This window comes from Uranotaenia lowii, chromosome 3 (assembly GCF_029784155.1).
Source record: "Uranotaenia lowii strain MFRU-FL chromosome 3, ASM2978415v1, whole genome shotgun sequence".
Classification (NCBI taxonomy): domain Eukaryota; kingdom Metazoa; phylum Arthropoda; class Insecta; order Diptera; family Culicidae; genus Uranotaenia; species Uranotaenia lowii.
The window spans coordinates 170,758,767-170,782,051 of NC_073693.1; the positions used below are offsets into that span (position 1 = coordinate 170,758,767).

Consider the following 23,285-nt stretch of genomic DNA (forward strand, 5'->3'; position numbering starts at 1 on the left):
CTTGATATTTTCAATTTTTTTTCAATTTTCTGTCCTTCATCCTTCATGAATTGGATTATTTAGCTATATTTAGCATTCGTATCATGAAAAGTTGGGTAAACTACTTGTTTGTTCTGTGTTTTTGATAAAATCGAATCTCGTGTGTTGCAACATAAATTACACACAATAATTATTGAAAGTTGCCTTACTAATAGTATCATGAACTTTTTTCAAAATTTTGGACGGTTCGAGCCATAAAGTAACGTATTCAACCAAGAAAACACATTTTTTTTGGAAAATTTCCTGAGAAATCAAAAGGAAAATCTACCGTCCACACTTACCCCATAAAGCGGGGTAACTGAAGACACCAGCCGTCCATAACAATTTACGTGATAACTTTTCTCGCTTTGCTTCTATCGAGCTCATCTCTTCAGCGTTTGTAAACAACATGTTCTGCATCCCATTGAACGTAATTTTATGAAAATTGCTCCACTGCTGATTTTTCAATGATTTTTTAAAATTGAACTATACGAAAACCCGTCCACACTTACCCCGGTGTACCTTAACTAGTTTTTCTGCCTTCCTACTGTGTTTCTTGAACTAGATTTTGGTGCTTTAATTCCATGGAAATCTTTTTTAAAAAAAATAAATCTATTTGTCGTTCAAGCTTCACTGACGATAAGTGGATTAGCGTTCTTGGTCGGATACCCTCGAAACTCCTTTAATCATCAATTTCAACACACTATCGACTACATTGAGTATACCAAACACTATTATTATCTTTTTATAAATGTGAGATAAAACATGCATTTCAGTTAGTTATACTATTTATCATGAGGCATTTATCAAATCTCTTACCGATACGATGAAAAAAATGTATGTTAATCTTTTTTAGTAAATCCAGCTCCTGCTGAAGAACAACAGCCCGAAAAAATTATTCCTAGAAAAAAAAAATGAATCAGACATTTTCAAAAGAACTTTGCTTGTGTATTTGAAAGTTTTTTTTTTAGTTTTCATTTCAACCGATTTTCAACCAAGAATCGAAAACAGCAAAACTTTCCCAGGAGTTTGACGACAATCGAGCAAAACAACTGCAAACATCTCAACAATACTTCAATTTATTAAACTTGTATGGATTTTGACAGCACATCCTTTGGCACCACACAAGTACCCTAAAGTTTATTTCCTTCATCAATAGAAGGGAAAGGCAAAGTGTAACCATCTCACAAAAGCTCGATTCTCGAAATGGCAAAGTGAAAAATATTGCGGAACAATCCCGTCACCGTCACCATCTTCATCTTTAGAGCCACAGCCAGGCAGCGCAGCGGTAGGGATTTTTCTGGTTTTTTTTCTTTCTCTCTCATTTGTAAAATATTTTCTCTGAAAGCAGAAGCTCGATGCAATTTCCACCGGCAGCAATGGCAACATTTCAGTTTTCTCCAATCAGCCAGCAGTAAGCAGCAACTGTTTGTGTTTGGTTTCCGATTTCTTATGGACAAAATCGACCGTGAGGAAAAGTCTCGACTAGCTTATTCTTATGATTCTTTCCGAAGTTGAACTTATCCCGCCAGGCAGCATTTCTATTTTGGCGTTCGAAAAGTGGCGTCGTCGCCAAATGGAAAATTATTTCTCTGCCTGTGACGTTTCGGAAATAGATTCGTTCCTATTGATAAAATTTTATGAAACTGTTTATGAGAATCCACGTGTGTATCCATCCGAACAGCTGGACCAAGCGAGGTCGTTCCTGGGTAGTTGGACCCAGAGGAATGGGAAGGGTTTTTCCTAGCACAGGGCAACAAAAGTTTCCCAATCGGTTCAAGTGGGATGTCCTGGAGCGTGCCTTGAGATGTCTGGGTCTGCTGTACCGGCGATTCCACCCCCAGCATCATTTCTTAGCCCCCAGATTGTCCGTTGGACTTCCTTGAGGTTCTTCCTTGTCGGTGTCGGACTTTCTCGGACTTCTCGGGAAGACCTGGTGGGGAAGAAGGAACCTATACTGACGAGCTGGGTGCTGGTGATAAGACTTTTCCTTTTCCTTTGAATCGACCGACCGAACCAAACAGTTTCATACCTACCTTCTACTTGCTGGCTACAGCAAAGCTAGTCCACTGTAGTGCAAGCATCTTATTGTTGAAGCAAGCACGAGGGAAACTCCTAGAGGGAATGCCGAATGCTGCACAAAGCCAAGTGCAAGAAACTCTGCCATAGAAAGAAACCTCAAACAAGAAAAGCAGAAGAAACCCGAAAACTATTTCATGCTGGGTTGGTTGGGCTAGTTTTTATTCAGGAGTATCTTTCTTATTCTACTGTTGGATTGCTCTAAATCAATGAAGTGGTGCCATCAAATGGATGCTTTCGGATGATACTAACATTCGATCATAAATTTTATGTTTTGATATTGGATTATAAGGAACTGTCTTATCCTTATAACTGGCACAAATCGAGAATTTATACACTATCAAAGCATATAACATCAAATTCAAGTCAATGTCTATATGGAATAAATTAGGAAAAAAATATTTGTATAAATCATTTGATATTTGATAACAATGTTATATCAAGTAGGTATAAGGTATCCTCAAGGTAGGCCACGAATTTTGATTGTCGGTAGAACAAGACCATAATGTTTTGTTGAAAGCCTAAGAAGGTTTTGTGGCCATAGTTAATTTCCAACAGTTTCTCAATTCTGAACATTATGAAAAAAAACCTTGGTTGAAACTCACGCTTTGAATGACTTATTTAAACCTATCCCAAATCTAATTCTTGTCATAATTACCTAAGAAATTGTTACTAAGCACTATGAATTATGTAACACTATAAAACACTTACGAGAATTCAAGAGGATTTAAATGCTTGTAAAGCTGATTGAAGATTCTTGATTCAGAGTACGAAATCTATGATTTTTGGATCAATATATTTTTATTTGTTGATCCCAAGAGTAAACATCTATCACAATTGCTCCGAATAAGTCGCGAATGACATAAAGATTTTAAAACGACTATAATCGAAAGAAAAAAATATTTTTATTTGATATGAACCATTTCAATTTTATTACAAACTAAGGTCAATTATTTTCTTTTGAACAAAATATTTACGCATAATTATTATCAATTTAAAACCAGTTTCATCTCTTGAATATTAGCTATTTGATCAATCAATTTGTTGAAAAACTATTCAATAAACCTCACTGTAATTTGAATTGCGAATAAATTTCAGTTTAAGTCTCCTAGGTCAGTATTTGTCTAGATTTATAACTAATAGAGTTTTTCATTGGGGTCATGGTCATGAATCCTTAATGGAAGGGACCCAAAAATACCTTTCAAATTGATGGATCAAAACGTGATGTATGTCCTCTCAAAAGACGAAGTAAATAAAGAGAAAATGTTCCAAACCAAAAAATTTATTTTAGAAAATGAGAGTTATTTCACCTATTATATTCTTGATTTAATTGGATTTTTCTATAAAAAATTACTTGATTTATAGGTTTTGAGCAATGATTTAGTATGCAAGTTTGTTACATACAAGCTTCCGTGTAATTTATTCCTATTTATTTGTTTTTGGCGTTATTTTTTAATAAAACCCCCCCTCTCGCTATGTTTCAATTCCGAGTGAGAAAAGAAGGATTTGAAATTTGTTTCGGCCTAATTTAACTAAATAATAAAACAATTCGATTTTTTTGAGAACCCCGAAGAGGAAAATAATTAACGTTCGTGGCTTTCGAATTTCATCGCCGGTGTCATCGAAAGGCGCTAGAAATCGAGATTCGAGAACGTAAGTGGAGATGGATTGGGCACACGCTGCGAAGAGATGAAAACGAGATTTGCAGAGAGGCGCTTGACTGGAATCCAGATGGGCATCGAAGAAGAGGCAGGCTCAAAAGCTCGTGGCGGCGAAGTCTAGCCGCTGAAATCCGCACAGTTGACGAGAACCTTGGCTGGCAGCAAGTGAAGACGCTGGCTCCGGATCGCCAGCAGTGAAGATCTTTTATCTCAGCCCTATGCGCCGGTCAATCGGCGCTGGACCCTTAGGTAGGTAGGTAGGCTTTCGAATTTGAAAAAAATAGAATATTCAAACGGGTATTCTATTCCCTTTTGTATTCCAGATTTTTTCAAGTTTTCGATCAAAAATAATTCTTGTGCTGATTGTGTTTTGTGCAATTTTATTGCATACAAGTTTTTGTATAATTATTTAAAGTTTATTGAAATATTGCACTATTTTCAATTGAAAAATCCCACCACCCCCCACAGAATTTTACATTTGTACCGGATCTATTGCATTAACAGTGTCGGAAAATAGAATAGGACCACAGCTCAATCCAAAGCAGAAAGTGACAAAACTTTGAGAAAAAAAAAAATTCCATTTAAGTGCATCAAACCATTTACAAATTGTAAATTCCATTCTTCGAAGAAATTAAAATCATCCGTAGTTAAAACAATTGTCCTTTATTTAAAAATGCGTTTTGAGCATACTTACTGTCTAAAATAACGCGACATAAAATAGCACCGCTTTAGAATTCATGGTAAAAAAATTTAAAAAAAAAGGAAATTCATACCGTGATCGATTTGCAGGGTTAGTACATGGTAGTATAACCCTTAATACGCACCCGGTTCGGCATCGACTCCACCAGCTTTTGGCACGTTCTCACCGGGATAGCGTACCACACCGTCTGGATTCTCTCCCACAGCTGCTGCTTGTTTTTTGGTTTTTCGGTGTACACCTTACGTTTAACTATTTCCTATTGGTTCTCTATGGGATTGAGATCAGGGGACTGTGCCACTCCATAACGTCTACCTTATTATCCTGGAACCACTTTTTAACCGTTTTAGCGGTATGTTTGGGGTCGTTGTCCTGCTGGAACTGTCACTTTAGGGGCATCTCCCACTCGGCGTGTGGCAGCATTACTTCCCGAAGTATCTGGGCGTCGAGATGCTGGTCCATAATCCGGTCGATCCAGTACAAGACGTCCTTCGGCGTCGTTTTGCGGGGGCGGCCGGTCAGTTCCCGTTTGCCGGTGCTGTGAAGCGCGTTGAAAACGAAAGTTTTCGACCTTCCTAAGTAGTCGGCAATCTCGCATTGGCTTTTGCCAGCCTTGTACAGATTCCGGATGATCGCTCGCTGGACCTCCGTGCAGTGCTGTACCCGACCCATCGCTTTTTCGCTGAAAACAGAGTAGGAGGAAGGAAATCTTTATTTTTTGTTTGTTTTCATGATTTACATGATTAATTTTATGGGAAATTCTTACCAGGAACACGAAAATGGACAAACAACACCGAAAACAACACCTTTTCTTCAAATCTAGAGCGCTGAAAATGCCGGAACAGCCGAACCGATGAGCTGGTCTTATTTTATGACGCGACTTTTTTCACCCTCTGACAGCTTTCTGGTCGAGTAGAACAAACGGGTTACTTTGATTGCAACAAATGTGCAGCATACAAAGTTGGCATACTACAATAAGCGCTTCCCGCTGTTAAATTCCTTGAAAAAAAAATGCTTGCCGCTAGGTATCGCATATTATTATATTTGAATTGGCAGTTTAAAGGTGATTTGAATATTTTGCATTAGAGCGGTCCTATTCTATTGTCCGACACTGTATAATGTTAATACAAGCAGCTTTAAACAGAACAATTCCACAATGACAAAAATGACAAAGAATAACTAAAAAAATATGGAGAAGGACAAAAATAGCAAATATGACAAAAAAGTAAACATTAAAAAAAAACAAGAATGCATTTAAAACATGATAAAAAATGTCTAAAAATGGTTTAAAATTTACTGAAAATTGCGTTAAAGATAATAACAATAGTTTTTTTTTGTGGTTATAGAGCATTTCCTGAGACAGATGGTGGTAGGGTAGCAGTTTGTTTTTGTTTTGAAAAATGTATACACCTACTGGTCGCCATTTTGAACTTGGGAGATTAGCACTGTTTAATTATTTCTTCAAAAGATATAATTTTTCCAATTAACGTTACATAACATCAACATTACCTTCAAAGTATGTCATGTCTACAATTTTTTAATTTTAGCTAGTTACAAAAAATTAAGAATTTTGCAACCATTACTATTGCACCTCCAATTTGGTTTCGTTACTATTCGGCCATTGAACATGCGTAGTGATGTTGTTATTTTTACCCTACCACCAAATGCCGAAAATTGTAAACATGAGAAATCAGCTGTTCGGTTGACAAGTCGGGAAATACCTTATAAGTAAAAAAAATGTTGAAAAAAACATGAGATGTTTGCAAGACATATCTTATGCTCGGGCTTGTTGTCAAAATCAAACGGGGTCTGTATTTAGAATTTTATACAAAATTGTATCATACAACTTTAAAAAAAAATCTTTTGAAAATTCCATACTAAATGTTTGCTTTTTTAACGATATTAACGGTATAAAACAACGTTTTGAGATCAAAATTGGGACACGAAAGTTTTCAGGGACGGGTAATCGATTTCAAGTGTTCAGTAGTAGTATTGGGGAGGGGGGAGGGCTCGGAAGAAGGGATGGTCCATATTAATTGTTCAACGCATTTGAGCTATTATCGTGATTGAATTTTAAGGAAAATTTGAATAATTTCGATACTATGCATCGGATTGACACAAATTCATACATGAGCGTTTTACAATACGGATAATCTGTTCTTGATTTAAATTGACTGTTGATTGTTTTTGCAATTATTCCGTCATTATTCATCGGAACAAGAAAAACATTCGTACTCAGCTGTTTTTTTTCTTGACGGTCAAACAGTTTCTTATATTAAATTTCAGTTTTGTGTTTTCGAAATTCTAATAACAATACTAAAATGCCTAATAAATTGCTAATAAATTCGGTAAGTCATTGAAAAAAATATTCAAAATTATGTAATTCCATGTTTCTTTGTAAATATTGAAGGAACAAAGCACTTTAAAAAATTAAAATTTTGCTTTGAAGTTGCTAATTGTAATCATTTCTGAAATTTTTCTTAAATTTGCTAAGAATTAGTGATCGATTCAACAGAATTAATTCAAAATATTAAAAATAAGTGGAACGTTTATAAACTCTCAAGTGCAGATAATAGAGTAAAAAATTTCAAGCTCTAAATATGTTTTCGTTGCCAATTAAAACATAAGGTCTGGCAGGAACCTGACAAGGAGAAAGGGTTGAAGATGTGTTTATCTTTTTAAAATTTAAACCAGAACATGTTTTGAACAAACAAAAGTTTCGAATTATCAAACAAAGAAAAACTTATTCTAAAATAATTCAATAAATTAAGATTCAATAAATTCAAGAAAATTTAAAAAAAAACTATAGGGGAGAGTGGGGTATCGTGGGCCATGGGGAAACGTGGGCCACTTTTAATATCTCTGATGTGTGTTAAGATAAAAATCTCGAACCAACTGTCATCGTCGTCGCTTTGCGTGAGCATTCATTTCTATATATTGTTGACTTAAATACGCATCATATGCTTCTTTTATTTATCAAGTTAAAAAAGTTGGAAAAATTTACTCACATAATTAAAAAAAACACCCGCTAATTTCATCGATGGGGAACCTAAAGTTCATAACAAAAATAAGCTCATACGCTTATGATCTTAGTTTTGTCTTGATCTTTCACGTGGAAAAGGAATTTTTGATGAAACATCAATAAATCACACAAACGCAACCAATTTGCAAATCATAGCTTGTGGAGAATCGTGGATCACACATCTTTAACCACCTATATTTTTATGTTTTTATACGCATTCTGAATTTAAAATACGTTTTCCATATCTGTAAAGTTTTCGTATGCCAAATGAAGAGTTATGAAAAATATTTTGTTCATCTATATAAAGAATTTTGACAAAACGTTCGCGAGGCAGGTTTTGGAATTTAGTCGATCATACACAGCTCTCTTTTTTATTTCATCATCTGAAATTGCTTTAAAATAACGAAATGAATTATGAAATCACAGTTTTGGGTCATCTCATAAACTGTGCATGTTATTTGGTCAATTTGGATTTAGTGGCCCACGATTCCCCACCATTTTTCAAAATCCAAAATATATTGCTTTTTTTCAAACAGTCAGAATTTGGGGAAAATAATTTATTAAAAATTAAAAAAAAACCTTGTGATACCTTGAAAATGTAGAAAACCATGGAAGCATGGAACTACGAAAAAAAGTGACTCATGATAACCCACTTTCCCATACTAAAAAATCAGTAAATTCATTTAAAAATATAAATAAGTTATGAAAATCAAAAAGATAAATTATTAAGAAAATAAAGTTTCAATAAAGTTTCAATAAAATGTCTAGCCATTTAGAAAATGTATTTAAAGAATTTGATTAAAAACTCAAGATAGCAACATTAGTTTATTTGGTAAATTTTGGCGTCCTGAAATCGAATCTTTAAACAGATTTCGTCTATCGCCACTAGTTTTGAGGATATAGAGTTTATAAGTTTAAAAAATGAATATGAAAGTGAAACGAAGTGAAATCAATCGACTAAAAAATCTATATAAAAAAATCCGGTTCCGAATTTCATTTAATTCAGGAAAAATTTTTTGATCTTGATGATGATGAATGATCTAAAACGGTTAAATTCTACAGTTTAAAAAATTGGAAAGATATTCCAACAAATGTTGCTAACATTTCTGAAGATTAAATAAATGTTTTTTTCAGTTGAACCTGTTTGTTGAAACCTGATAATATCTAATTTTTTGCTTTTGAAAATATCGAAAAATCAATTATGGTTGCAACTTCTTTCGAAATTTGTTAAAATTTCCTTATCCAACAGAATTGGGAAAAGTAAACAAATAGAAATCATCTCTAATCTTTTTTCACACTAGTAGAAATAACTCGCAGTCTTAGTAAAAGATAATAATAAATTAAAATCGTTCATATTGATTTTTTTTTAAATGTTTTATCAAAAAGTTCCGAATATTCTAAAATGATTTTTACATATATTTAAAGTTACACAACAAAAGCTGATAGAAAAAAAAACTAATTTGAATTTTGTTAAATTTAAATTTTGTTAAATTTAAATTTGCCCTAAAGTTTATTGCACCTTGAAAAAATGTGAGGTTTGTGGCACTGCCAAGCTAAAATTTGTTTTCTGAAGATTTTTAACATTATTAGCCAAAAAAACAGAATTAGCCAAAAAACTTAAACCTCAACTTTATTATAGGGGGAAGTTGTCTACTACCGGACACTTAAGGTTTTAAAGCAATAACTTCAAAAATAGATTTTTGTATATAATGGTTTCTCTACTGATTTGAAGAGTATCAATATTATGATCACTTAACAATATTAGAAAAAAAATTAATTTACAACAAATTCATGTGGTAAGAGAAATCATTTTATGTTAGTTTTCACTCATTTCGAAAAGTGTCGTCTATGGCCGGACACTTCGAATTTCATCCCCAAAGTTGTCATCAATGGCACATAAACGTAGCAAAATGACTGAAATCACTTGCTTAGGTCTTGTGAGTACGTGTTTTCCAATATTGAACATTCTATAAGCCATTCATAAAAGTTTTTTTTGACAAACCAGAATGTACATTTGTTTCGAAAAAACTAGAGTAAAATTGTCTATGACCGGACAGCAAAATTTAAAGTTTATCCGAGGAACAAAATAGTTTGTTTCTTGAATCCGTATCTTCAGCGAACCATTTGAGGGTGCTATAGAGATGAAATAATGAAAGTTTCAAGTTGAAATCATTCATAATTTTGAATATTTTCTTGTCCGGTCATAGACAACAATATGGTGTCCGGTCATAGAGAAATCGCATTTTTTTTTATTTTCCTAATATTTTGTTTGAACTTCCGATTTGTTATCTTACATCTACTGAAGTCGAAAGATAACCAACCAACGATGACGTTTATGTGCAATTCACATTTGACAAGCCGTAAAAACTGATCACAATATAAATGTAAAGTTTGGGCGATCCTCGCCGAACTACTAGGTGAAAGCTTTCAAAGCCTATAATTGGTTTACCTTTTCAGATTGGATTACCATATTTCTAACACCATATCAGGCTTCTATTTACTTTATTTTCATGGTGTTAAAATATTTTTAGGATAATGCGTTTTCGAAAAATCAATGTTGTCCGGTCATAGGAGGTGTCCGATCATAGACGACTTCCCCCTACATCACTTTGATTATTTACAAACGTCATTACAAAGTTTCTGCTAGTTAAACTTTGTAATGACGTTTGTAAATAATCAAAGTGATGTATAATAAAGTTGAGGTTTAAGTTTTTTGGCAAATTCTGTTGACAATCGTAAGTTTTATAAGCCTGTCACATGGCTACCAATTTGTTGATATGTAAAATTAATATTCGATGAATGAATTTTGGAATTTTAATGGTTAGCTTTAAATTCTGAACTTGAACGTTTACACTTGTTAATAAAAACACATTCTAAATACAACCCATTTTCTTGTCAAGAGAAAAGTTTCAATACAGATGGTCTTTTGAATTGCAAAGTGAAATTTACAATTCTAAATTAGTATCAATTTAGAAACGTCTTAAAATTAAATGTCTTAGGCCTTGATCGATCTATACTTAATTCCGCCGGAGGCTAGTGAATTTTCTGACATGTTTATTACAATAATTTTTCAACACCTTTTGGGATCAAGTAACTTCCCATTACTACGGTAAATTCCTTTCTTGAACTGAACATTTTACTTGTAAAAATTCTCCATAGGGGGGTTAAACTCTTTGGTGCAATGCTATAGTAGGCGATTTTGTTGTTGTAGGATAAAAACGATTATGAAAGCCAAATAATTGAAGCTTAATCTTTAAATGAGCTTAAACCATATTCTGAATAAGTGATACAAGTGATACTTACATACATATGTGCATAACACATTTACGATTGAGGTAATCCTGTTCTTTTACATTTTTAATGAAAATGCTTGTCAGGCAACTCTTCCTGTACTGTCTGACAAGTTCCTTCAAGGAAAACCTGTTTCACAGATAGTTCTGCATCTTATATCGCTTTTTGAGTTCAATTATGGTTTTCTCGGAATCCCAATGCAGCTCCCGCACACCCAGTCCATGCACTTCTCCATCTGCTCGCCCAAATTTCGCCGGTTTGCCAAGGAAATCAGTCCAACACACTTGGGCTAGCAGAACTTTCTCCATTGGTCACCTTCCCTTCGAGACTTTCTTCTCGAATTTTCTTCTTGGGCCAAAGGGAAAATCCCTTCGAAGAAGACAGGACGCAGCTTCCTCCGTGCTTTCGGAAGTTTCATAGTTCCAAACCCAGCTCCTACACACATACACATGCATTCAGAAGGAATAAGAAGAAGTATTGTGCAATCACTTTTATGATTTATTAAAGAACCATTCATAGATGACTCGGGCTGAATTTGCCAAGCGCAGCGGGATTTCGGCCAAGATCACCACCAGAATTGACCGAGGGACTTTGTAAGAGTTGATGGGTCCATTCAGGGTTTCGTTTTTTTTTTGCTCCTGCCATGAAGTTCAGAACACGCGGGTGGAATCGTAAAGTAGGGTTTCGCTTTTTTTGTGAAATGAATTTCAACTAGCGCTGCAAGGAATCATTCAATAAGCCCAATCAAGAGAAAACTTCTTCTTTTTTTTAATTTGATATTTTCAAATAGTTTGGTGCCTGTTTTGGACTGGAATTCTACTTCATTCGCTTCTTCCAAATTCAATAAATACTGCCTTCCACTTCAGCTGTTGGATAACAATTGGGGGAAAAAATGAAAATAAAATCACTTTAGCTATAAATTATCGAAATTAATCAAGTTCTAGATTATTCATTGCGCTAATATTCCTAGTTCAAGCTAGAGCTTAGATAAGCTTAGCTTATAAGAATCTTCATTCCACAGCAGATGCTGCAAAAGTAATGAACCTGAACATTCCAAACAATCTAAATATTTCACTTCGGAAACCGTTCCGCTTTCCCGAAAAAGATCTACCCAAACCGAAGACAAAAAAAACCCTTGTCACACGAGCTAATAAATACAACCTAATCGTGTACCTGTTATTCGGCCTGTTTGACTGAAAGGAGAAAATTTGTACTCAGATTCCTGCCACCAGAAACCGAAGATCCGAAACAGAGAAAAATCTGTTTTCCGCCGTTGTGAACATTTGGCGTTTAGCATTGTCAAGATTTTATCTGCCAATTTTCAACTTTTCCCCGGCTCCAACCCACGCAAAAGGACAAAATGAAGAGAGAAAAAAAATCCTCCCATAACGAAGCTTTGCGAAAAATGACCGGTTGTCCGGTTTCGGTTGAGGAAGAAACTTTGTGTTCCCTCTTTCGTTTTATCTAATATTTAATTTTGACCGCAAAAATGATAAAGTCCATCTCCGATTCACCACAAGGCAGGAGGAACTTTTTCGGTCTTGTGATTTCCGGATCCGAATTTGTTTGAACCCTTTGTTGTTACGGTTTCTCCTCTTTATGATTAGATCAAATTATTTTCCGACTTCGCAAAGGGACGTTTTAACTAAATGCTGCTTCCATTTAACATCATCTTAGTGGGGTCTTGAAAATTTGTTGATGAAGTTAACATATTCTTGAATTCTTGAAAATTGAATCGATTTAACTTTGTGAAGGAAGAATCATCATCACGATTAAGAACTCAACAAAAAACATGTTACCTGTTTTAAAATATTTCATATACGCATTAAAAAAAAAAAGCTTTTTAGAAAATATGCTTTCTTGTATTTAATACCGTCAATTGGGGCATCTTGCAACACTTTTCAACTTCAATAGCTTCTAGTTAAAAACTTAATGATCACAGATATCCATGCCGCTTTAACATAAAAAGTTTTAAGGTTTATGGGAAAACAAATTGACTTTGTCAGAACAACTATTGGCTACACAAGTTTTTTTTTTTAATTTACAAAAACATGCCATTTTCACCCTACTATGAAAAAAGGGTAAGTTGCAGTTGGAAAATTCAATGGAAACGTTTGAAAAGCACCATTTATAGTAGTTTTTGGTTATGATCGAATTAAATTTTACATTTCACCTGTCAAAAGCATGAGGGTGCTGCATACATTTAGGGGTAAAAATACTACAAAAAAATCTACTTCCTCAAATCCTAAAAATTAATGCTTGGATGGATTAAATTTTGAAATTTGCAAACGTGAGATGCAAAACAATCATATTCCACCATAGGGAAACGAGATTTGAAAGATGAATCTTTGATTTGCATTATGATGCGTTTTAGCTCAGACTGGTAAGTAAATTATAAAAATATTTATTTAAAAAAATGGTAACTGTACGAAAACTATTTTTACACTAACAGAGTTGCAATATAAAGTTTGTAAGTGATGTCATTAAGCCAATGCGTCATACTGGGTAAAGTTTATATCGGCATCGAAAAATGTAAAATTTTTTTACATCTATTGTCCGATTTTTTCTTGTTATTATTCTTTGTGAGTCAAAGACTTAAAAAACTATCTCACGATGGAGAAACTATGTCATAATAATTTTGTTATAATGATACAATTTGAGTCGGGTCAAGCTTTAAGCCAAAATCAGCCCTTTAACTTAAGTTGTCACAGATTAAAAAACATTCATTTATTTTTAGTTACTTTGAATGTACAATGTTCAAAACATGTTTATCTAAAAATCCATACTAATGACAACTGTTTGACAAGCATTTGTTTCGATTATAGTCGTTTCACCATCTTTATGGCATTCGCGACTTTATTAACGTTGCAGTTGGTGGATCGTGATTGAAAAACTTATCAGGTACAACTGTGTTTGATGTTTACTCTTGGGCTCGAATTCGCGGACATCGGCTCAGGAGACAACAGATTTGCCAACTGAGCTATATCACAAGCCCTTATGGTAGAAGAGATGAAATATTAACCCCGTCTGAAGGCGGGGATGAAAAAAATGATAACAAATCAGCAAATTTGTTATATATTTTACTTCTCGTATAAGTTGAAATATCTCAGTTCTCAGTTATTTGTAAAACTATTATAAAATACCTGCAAGTCAGGCTTAATATGTTTCTAAATTTAGGAAGAAATTTGCTAGACAACTACAACCAAAATAGCATAGAAAGTGAAGTTCCTTAGCCCCAGTGCACAATGGGCAAAAAGTGTATAAACCTCGAAGAAATTCAATATCTTCCCTCATACTCGAAACAAATCCATGAAAAAGAACTTTCCTTTAGTGAAAAATTCCAGAAAATAATTGGACATAGTTTCAGACGCCGCACAAGCTTACGAACGGAATTATAGTGCCTTTTTAACCCCTTATTCCCCTATATTTTGTAAACAATCCAGAAAAAACTTACTTAGACTTCAAAACTTTGAACAAAAATAGATTTATCTTGTGTGATTTTTTCTTAGAAATCGAATAGAGATTCAGTCACCGCACGCTTCAGAAAATGGAGCTATGGCCGTTTTTACCCTCAATTCCCCTATATTTTTCAATTACTTAAGATGAAAGCATGTTCGGCCTTCCAAATTCAACCAAATTGATTTTTTCCGAGGAATCCAATGAAGGCTGTTTGAGTCACTGCCAACTTCGGCAAATATAGTTATGGCAGTTTTATCCTCAATTCCCCTACATTTTTCAAATAGTTGAGAAAACGCATGTTCGGAATTGAAGATTTTGAACCAAATGGGGCTTATCTTATGTGATTTCTTCCGAGGAATCCAATGAAGGCTATTTGAGCCACCGAACGCTTCGGAAAATGGAGTTAGGGCTGTTTGTATCCTCAAATCTTCCACATTTTTTAATTATTTCTGAAAAAAGCATGTTCGGACTTGAAAATTTGCGGACTTATCTTATGCAATTTTTTCCGAGAAATCCAACGAAGCCTGTTTGGGCCACCGCACGGATTGGAAACTGGAGTTATGGCTGTTTCACCCCCAATTTCCCAACATTTTTTAAAATGTTCAGAAAAAGTAAGTTCAGACTTTGAAACTTTGAACAAAAATAGACCTATCTTGTGTGACTTTTTCAAAGGAATCCAACGAAGCCTATTTGAGCTACCGCACGCATTGGAAACAGGAGTTATGGCTGCTTCATGCTCAATTCCCTTACATTTTTCAAATATTCAGAAACGCATGTTCCGACTTGACAATTTTGACTAAATGAGACTTATCTTATGGGATTTTTCCAAGCAATTCAATGAAGGCTGTTTGAGACACCGCACGCTTCGGAAAATGGAGCTATGGCTATTTTTCCCTAAATTACCCTACTTTTTTCAAAAAATTGCATAAGAGAAGTCTTATTTGGTTCAAAATTTTCAAGTCTGAACATGCTTTTTTCAGAAATAATGCGGCGTCTGAAACTATGTCCAATCGCTTCTCTAGAATTTTTCACTAAAAGAAGTTCTTTTTCATGAATTTGTTTCGAGTAAGAGAGAAGATATTGAATTTCTTCGCGGTATATACACTTTTTACCCCATTGTGCAGTGGTTATGCAATTAGTTAAAAATAGTTAAACTAAGGGTGACCAATATTTTCTGCTGGCGTGCCAGATTTTAGGAATATGATTTATCTGCGGGCCAAAAATTTCTGGTCAGCACATTTTTTTTTCCTTTCATGCTTTTAAAGTATGTTTTAAAATACTTAGTTGAACAATATTATGAAAAAACGCATTTACTTTGAAGTTGAAAAAAAAATTAAGATGATATGCAGAAAAATAAAAAAAATCAGTTTTTTATTAAATGCTGTAATTCTACAGATTGGGAAATCTTTGAATCTCAATGAGTAACAAACACCTTCCAGTAAAAAATGAAAAATGTTTGATAGAAATTAGGGAAATAGTATGAAAATAATTTAACAATTTTAATTTTATATGTTGCTGCATCGATAATTGCTACACTCATTTAAAAAAGCGATATCCAAGGTAGTGGGTTGTGATAAAGCTCAGAGCTGTACTGAAATGTCAATTGCTAAAAATAATCGGAAATGTATCAAGTGAAGAAAGAGACTTTTTCTCCAAAAATAAAGTCGGTTTATCGTTATATGAAAACTACATAAAGCTGATCCAAAACAAGAAAGTTTGATAAAAAAAATTGCGACTATTAAAAAAAAAATCATTCATCAGCATATCAATTGAAATTATCCTCAAACTTTAATTTTTCAAAATTAATATTGAACATTAGCCTTCGTAAGTACTGACATGTTGATATGTATAGAAACATAAATTGAAGCAATAAGAGCGACGAATAAAAATATCCAAACTAACTCTTTCAAATAACTGGTTTGCTTTTCGATGTGAGAAATCATAAGCTTAAAAACTTTGCAGGAAAGAAAACTTTGAGTACGCTTTTTTACTCCTAAGGTGAGAAATTAGTATTAAGTATTTTAGAAAAAAATAAGCCTGATATAATTTTTAGCCAAATTTCGTTCAAATCAATTCATTCGCACGACTGCGATCAAACTTCTGTAAACTTTAAAAAGATCTGATGAGAAATATGATGAGAAATATGAAAGAGATTTGCTACTACCATATTAAGTTGAACCCAAAAATTTCTTAAACTCTTGGTTAGGCATATTGTTTGAAATATGTGTGACATTTTTTTCGTTTTTTTCGGTTTCCTAGATATTTCAAACTTTTTCCTGGATTCCCGGTTTTCCCGGATTGCTAGCTACCCTTCATCAACAAACCATATTTTTAAAATGCAATATACTTCACTTTATCCTAATTTGATTTAAGAAACCCATCCCGAACAACCTGATGATTTTTTTTCTTTATTTATTTAAGTTACATTTGTAATAATCCTGGCAATAAGCTTACGTTATGGGGAAATTGTGTTCTTAACGCATACGAACAGGCCCGTGCGAAGGACCCGTCCATGGGGGGGAGGGGGTAATGTGAATTTCCGATGAAATCTATTTAAACTTAAGAGAAATTATTGAAAACACATAAATAATGATTAAATTCAATCTGGTAAAAATGAAAATATCATTCAGTGATTATTCTTATATTTATCGAAATAAATGTCTAAAATGTTTTATTGAAGTTCACAATAAAAACTTTCTAAATTTAAAATACAACATATTCAATTCATCATCTCTAACAATTTACAGGTTGTGAAATGGGTGATTTCTTGAATGATCAATTACAAAACTGATAAAAAAGGTATTCCAAGAGTTGTTTTAAATATTGAGATCTTAAAGTATTTATTAAATTAATATTTGCTTATTGAAATTAACTCTTAAAGTTACTAATTAGAATCGTTTTTCGAACTTTTCATAAATGATGGTCAACTCTAAAAAGATGATTAAAGATAATAAAAATAAATGATAGCATATTAAACTGATGAGCTAACAAATCTACATAAAAGTAAAAACTGACTCTGAATTTATTTATTACACTGTTTTAATAAGGAAATAATATTTTTATAATGATGATGACGATGAATGATCTTAAAAGTTAAATTCTTCATATTTTTAAGTTTGGAAAAATAAGTATTTTTGATATGACTGAAAAAAGTTTTAAAAATGGTTTTATTTCATTTAAAAAAATTTTTGAAGTCTGCAAAACGATTAGAATTTTGCTCAGAAATATATATTAAATTCAATTAAGTTAAAACTTACTGAAAATTCTTTAAAATTCTAATATTTTACAGAATTGGAAAAATTTACCAAAAAGATAACCTCTCTAGGTTTTTTTCGCAGAAGCATAATTTGATTGCGGTCTTGAAAATAGGTGATTTACCTATAGCTTTTTTTTGTTTTTCTTCACAGTTTTGTCAGAAAAGCGTAGAATTTTTAGAAATAATTTTTGCCTTTGTTTAGGATAGCAAAATAATTAAAACAAAATTAGGGTCTAAATTCTGTGCACCTCAGAAAAAGATGAATTTTGTGGAATTTTTCAAAACCCTTTTGAATGTGGAGTTGAGTTGGATTTAGAAGAATAAGAAAAACAAAATAAAATTAAGGTGAAAAATGGTTTTCTGAATATTTCATATCAGCATTAAATATGTTATGAAATAAACTTATAAAACTTTTTCCTGAGAGATAAGTAATAAAGTAATGGATGAAATTGTTAAGAGATCTTCTTGATAAATACTAATTTTAAAGACGAGGTAGGGGTTTTTTTTTGTGTCAAGATTTAAGTTTGAATACAGATGGCTTATAAAATTGCCAATCGAAATTAACAATTAAACATAATTTTCAGATCTTGAACGACGTGTAGTGTCGTTCAATAAAATGTGTAAGTTTTTGAGTGATATATGAATGAATACCGCCGGAGGCGAGGCAATTTTCTGACATGTTCATTTACACTTATTTTAAAACACCTTTTGGTATCAAGTAATTTCAACTTTCTACTGTAAATTCATTTGTTGAACAAAAAACTTTTCTTGGGAAAAATCTCCATGGAGGGAGTTAAACCCCTAAAACCCCCCGCGTTCGCACGACACGAAAGCACACGAGACTTTTCAATATCTTTAAATCTGAATCTGTTCTCAAATTCCAATGTCAAGTCAATATCAGCGTTCTTGTACTTTTTGGTGATGTTTCGCTTAATTCAAACTCTTGAATAAATTTATACGTTCAGTAGTTCGCACGGATTTTCAAGTTCAATGAACCGACTTTTTCTTTTGCCTCCAAAGGTACGATTAGTTATTTGATTTAAATTCTAGAAAGCGAAAATTTGAAAAAAATATCGAGAATTTTTATTTTTTTTTTTTTATTTATTCATTCGATTTGCAGCTAAGAAGTTTTTCAACTGTTGAAGCCACCACACTGGTGAAACATTTTGTGTGCAAGTCTTACTAACTAACTTTTTTTTTTAGATATATAATTCAACAATTTAGCTCTTAATTATTATAATTCAAATGGAACACCGCATCAGAGTTTATGAGGGAATAAAAAGGGAATCAAAAAAGGAAACTAGAGAATATTTTCAATTAACAATTGTTATCTGGTAAATCATGAACGTCACTAATTTTCAATGCATTTGAGTTTTCATCTTTTTTTATGAAAACAGAACCATTCGAGAACCAAACAAACTTATAATTGTTATCATTCCTAAATTTTCTCGCTATTCCCAGCAGCCGTTGATTCAAGCTCGTTAGTCGGTGGTTAAAGTAGATTCGTTGGTCGATGTTCAGTCCTATATCGATGCAGTTTAGCGGTTTTGCACGACCCATCCTCATGATTTTATCCTTCAGCGAAACGTTTATGAAGCGAACCAAGATCGGAGGTACACCTCTTGCATTTGATGAAGTTAGACGCGTGATACCAATGGTTTCGTGGGAACTGCAGGATAGCCCCAACGCACTCAAGATGTTGCCAAACAGGTTATCGAGATTTTCGTTCACTAGCTGCACTACATTAGAGATTAATAAGTGACTCTCTATGGAACATTGTTTTATTTTGTTTAGCTCATAGTTCAACTCCTCAATATGCTGTTGTGCTTGATCTTGATCATTCTTCAGTTCGGTTATTTCTAATTTCATTGATGAAACCAACGTTTTCTGATCATCAACAGAAATTTTAACGTTCTCGAATTCATCCGAAATAAATTGTTGAGAGGACTTCACTTCTTGAACTTCATGTTGTAGCTTTTCGATTGACTTCTCAATATTTTGCGCGATGTTATCAATCCGTGAATTAGTTGATTTGCTGGCATTCATGATATCCTCTTTTATCATGCGATGTAATTCCAGAAGAGTAATCTCTGAACCACCCTGACCTGCATCCAGCTCATGATGATCATCGCTGTTCATCTCACTAGCGGTTGCTTCAACTCTTTGTTTTTTTCGGGTTTCTTGGGCGGCATCCATAAACTACGTAACGCAAAAAACGCACTTTTTTGACCCCCTCCCCCCCCCCCGTATGTCACAAATCGTAACGCTTCGACGTACCCCCCTATGATAATTACGTAACGCTGAAAATGACCCCCTCCCCCCATTCTTTCATGACTTTAAATACTGATTTTCAAAGGTAAGAAAAGATTTAAACATACATTTTTTACATTCTTCAAAACGGCATTAACACCTATCCTAATTTTAGATTCATTCATGATAGCTCTCTGATAAAATAAAATGATTGTCTTATTACAAGTTGTTCTGTGCTTGTGAACAGATGATCTACCTTGTTTTATTTATTTTGTTCACGGAGCATAACTTGTTATGCAAAATATACTCCACTTAATATTATTCGTTGGAATATCCAAAATTGCACTTTTTAAATCAATTGAGAAAAATAGTAAAATTTCCGTCTTAAGGTTGAATTGAGTTCTTGGGGGTAAATTTATAGAATATTCGGTTTTTCCAACGGTTATTTCCTGGTTTTTTCGACATCCAACATTTTAAAAAGTCTATCTCAGAATTTTTATAGAGGTTACAAACAAGTTCAAACATGCTGAAGCTTGCAAATTTTAAGCTAATTTTGGTTTGCTTATCATTCTGCAAAAATTGCATGACATCAAAAGTGCAGCGATTAAACTGAAATTCTTAAGGAAAAAATCGTTACGTAACGATGAGCATACCTCCCCCCCTCCCCTATGTCACAATTCGTAACGCTCGAGCTTACTCCCTCCCCCCCCTAGAAACGTTACGTAATTAATGGATGCCCCCTTGTTGCTTGTCCGGTGAGAGCGTATCATCAGTAGAATTGTTTATTTGCAGCTTGTTTTTGTTGCGTTTCGTCATTCCGTAACAGCGAGAGTCTTGCGATCCCGAAATGATGACCAAAAACAATGGAATGGAGATTCACCAATTGTTCAACACAGAAAAAGGCTTAAAAATTAACGAATTTAAGCAAAACTGGTTGTACTTCAATTGTCTGGGGTAAGTCGGAAGTTTCTTCAAAGCCTTGCACAAATTTGAGCGGCGTATGCGAGATAATACACTTCAATTAGTGATAGCGAAAGCAGCACGTAAAGAAACCGGTACCGATACTTGCACACGACGTTTAATTTTTATTTACAAGTTGTAAAAAGTTTACAAATATTATGGCCTTGCTCTGTTTCATAAGTTTAATTCTTTTTTCGCAACATTGGCCACCCATTAGTTAAACATTTTTCCTCGGCGATGAAGTTTTTCGAAGAACAAAATTTTTTATAATCATTAAAAAAAAAATTTGTAGGGAAAACTGTTCAAGACGCACCATCGGGGTAAGATGGCCCTTTTCATTATTTCTCAAAAAAAAAACGCTCAATTATGGCTTCAAATGGTGTTTATCTTCATTTTCTAATGTAGCAAACAAGCTTTTCCATCCTTTCTTTGGTGAAAAGTTCATTTAAACGACATACATTCTTAGAAAAAGAAGGAATAATGGAATCTACGTGAAAGTTAAAAATTTTCATTATTAACATATAAGCACAAACAAAATATAAGGTTTCATGGTAAACCCGCCTGCGCAGTCTGATAAAACTGCTGCTTATCTTTTTTTTCCACTCGTATGCCTTTTCGGATGACAATACATGTTTTGTCATATTCTACTAACTTCCCACAAATTTGAACTAAAAACAATCATTTCAAAATTGGAGCAGAATGCCAGCAAGGCCACGTGTTTTACGCTCAAATTTATAATTCCGTTTTATTTTTCAGAACAACCGAATATCGAATTGAAATGTCTTTCTTCTTATTGGCTGACTTTCTAATTACGATAAAAATGCATAATCCTAACAAATTGCGCCCTTGTGCACCAATATTTGTTTCGAAAAAATCAACTGCCGCCATATTTGCCACACTATCATTCAATAAGCTAAATTTTGTTGCCTACTTAAAGGCGTTTACCTATAAGGATATCAAAAAGTGTATAAAATGCAGAATTTTTTATGAGTTCAGCAATAACAAATGATTTTTTGCCAAAGTATGGTTAATTTACAGAAATATGTTGAACATGTTACTAAACATTTGGTGTTAAAATCATAATATTCCATATAATCAGCATGACATTTCTGTCCACCCTTATGGTATGGTGCGTTCTGTCGGTTCTGTCCACTAGTTTTGGCGTTCTACCCCACGGTGTTTTTTTCAACCGTTCCATTTAAATATCTATTTAAATATCATCAAAATCAAGTCTTTAACATTTTTTTTCTTTTTAGTAAGACGTAAATTAGATCCGTAAATCGACAGTTACATTCAATTTGGTTCTTAAATGATTTTTAGCGCTGTGAATACCGTGCTTGACTGTTGCGTTCTGTACAGTTTTCCCCCATATTTTTTTTAGCGGAAACCAAAATTTTTATTTTGTAGGGTTAATATTACTGGCGTCACATACCTATCACCAAAACTAATTTAAATCTTGGCATGTCTTGGCTTCAATAAGATTTCCGTTTTTGCTTTGAAGTATAAAACCTCGTCTTAAACGTTTTTTAATTCGGGAAAACCCTTAACAACGCTTGATTGACAAGATATTGGTTCTCATCATTAGATATGCAGAAAAAAGACCCACCCATCCTCTTGATGCTAAAACAACCCTTTCCCCAATGTTAACAATTTTTTCCCACTTTTCAACCGTTTTCTTACCCATCCTACGAAGAGCAAATTAGAGTAAATACGAAAATTACCCTTTCAGATCAGCGGATAGAGGGCACTTCTACTCCTACAACATGGCATGGCACGTGGATGCTTTTGGTGGCTGGGGCGGAGGAAAAAATATGACACGAGGGCATAAAAAACACTTGAAGAAATTATTCAGCATCAACGAGCCTCTCCTTTCAGACGTTTTTTTCCATTAACATTTCCTATCATTTGCAGTGAACCACAAATAGCTGCAAGGGAGGATCGAATGGAATGTAGAGCAGTTATATTTCTGCAGGAGGAAGGAAAAAAAAAGTCTTGAACGCTGAACCACCAGAACCAGTCAACCAATAGCAGAGTGTTTACGCTACTACACAGAAAAAAAAGAAGTGGAAGGGCGAGAAAAAGCTTCAACAGAACACAATGGAAAATAATGATGGAAATTTTCCACTAATTTGTGCGAGAAGCTTAATTACAGCTGAAGGGGAAAATTAAAATCATAATGCTCTAACCGTCATCGAGCTGGGTGAGCGATGGTGTTTTTGCACAGCATTTCCGTGTATTAGCGCAGGCTCTTCTTCCTCGTTCTCTCCACCCTCTCTCGCAAATGTCTCATTCCCTTTCGGCCAAAGTTCTTTGACTGGTCCTGCCACGTCCAACTCAGTCAGTCAGCAACGCGACGATAAAAAAAATGGGAAAATTTAAAATAGATGTGAAAATTTAAAATACATTTCAGCCAAGTGAAATGCGCGTTATTGTTAATTAAATTAAACTGTCCGCTGCAAATGAAATCGGGTTTCATATTTTTTTTCTGCTATAGAAACAGCAAAATAAATTAACATGAAAGTGAAACCATATTGAATCAGATGAAACTGGTTGTTGCTATATGTTTCCGATCATAACATTTAACGAGATTAG

The 23,285-nt window shown here is 33.8% G+C and overlaps 2 protein-coding genes across 2 annotated transcripts in view; one reads left to right on the forward strand and one right to left on the reverse strand.

Moving 5' to 3' along the window:
- Positions 1-23,285, forward strand: part of LOC129758299 (Krueppel-like factor luna) — a 294,663-nt gene that overhangs the window by 35,204 nt on the left and 236,174 nt on the right. The gene's annotated exons all lie outside the window — the stretch shown is intronic.
- On the reverse strand, positions 18,801-19,622 carry LOC129752836 (uncharacterized). The gene has a single exon (XM_055748619.1). It carries the CDS (start codon positions 19,620-19,622, stop codon positions 18,801-18,803), a length of 822 nt encoding a protein of 273 aa, XP_055604594.1.

Excerpts from the sequence above, each read along its gene's own strand:
- LOC129752836 (XM_055748619.1), bottom strand. The coding sequence starts at position 19,622 with ATGAACAGCGATGATCATCATGAGCTGGATGCAGGTCAGGGTGGTTCA.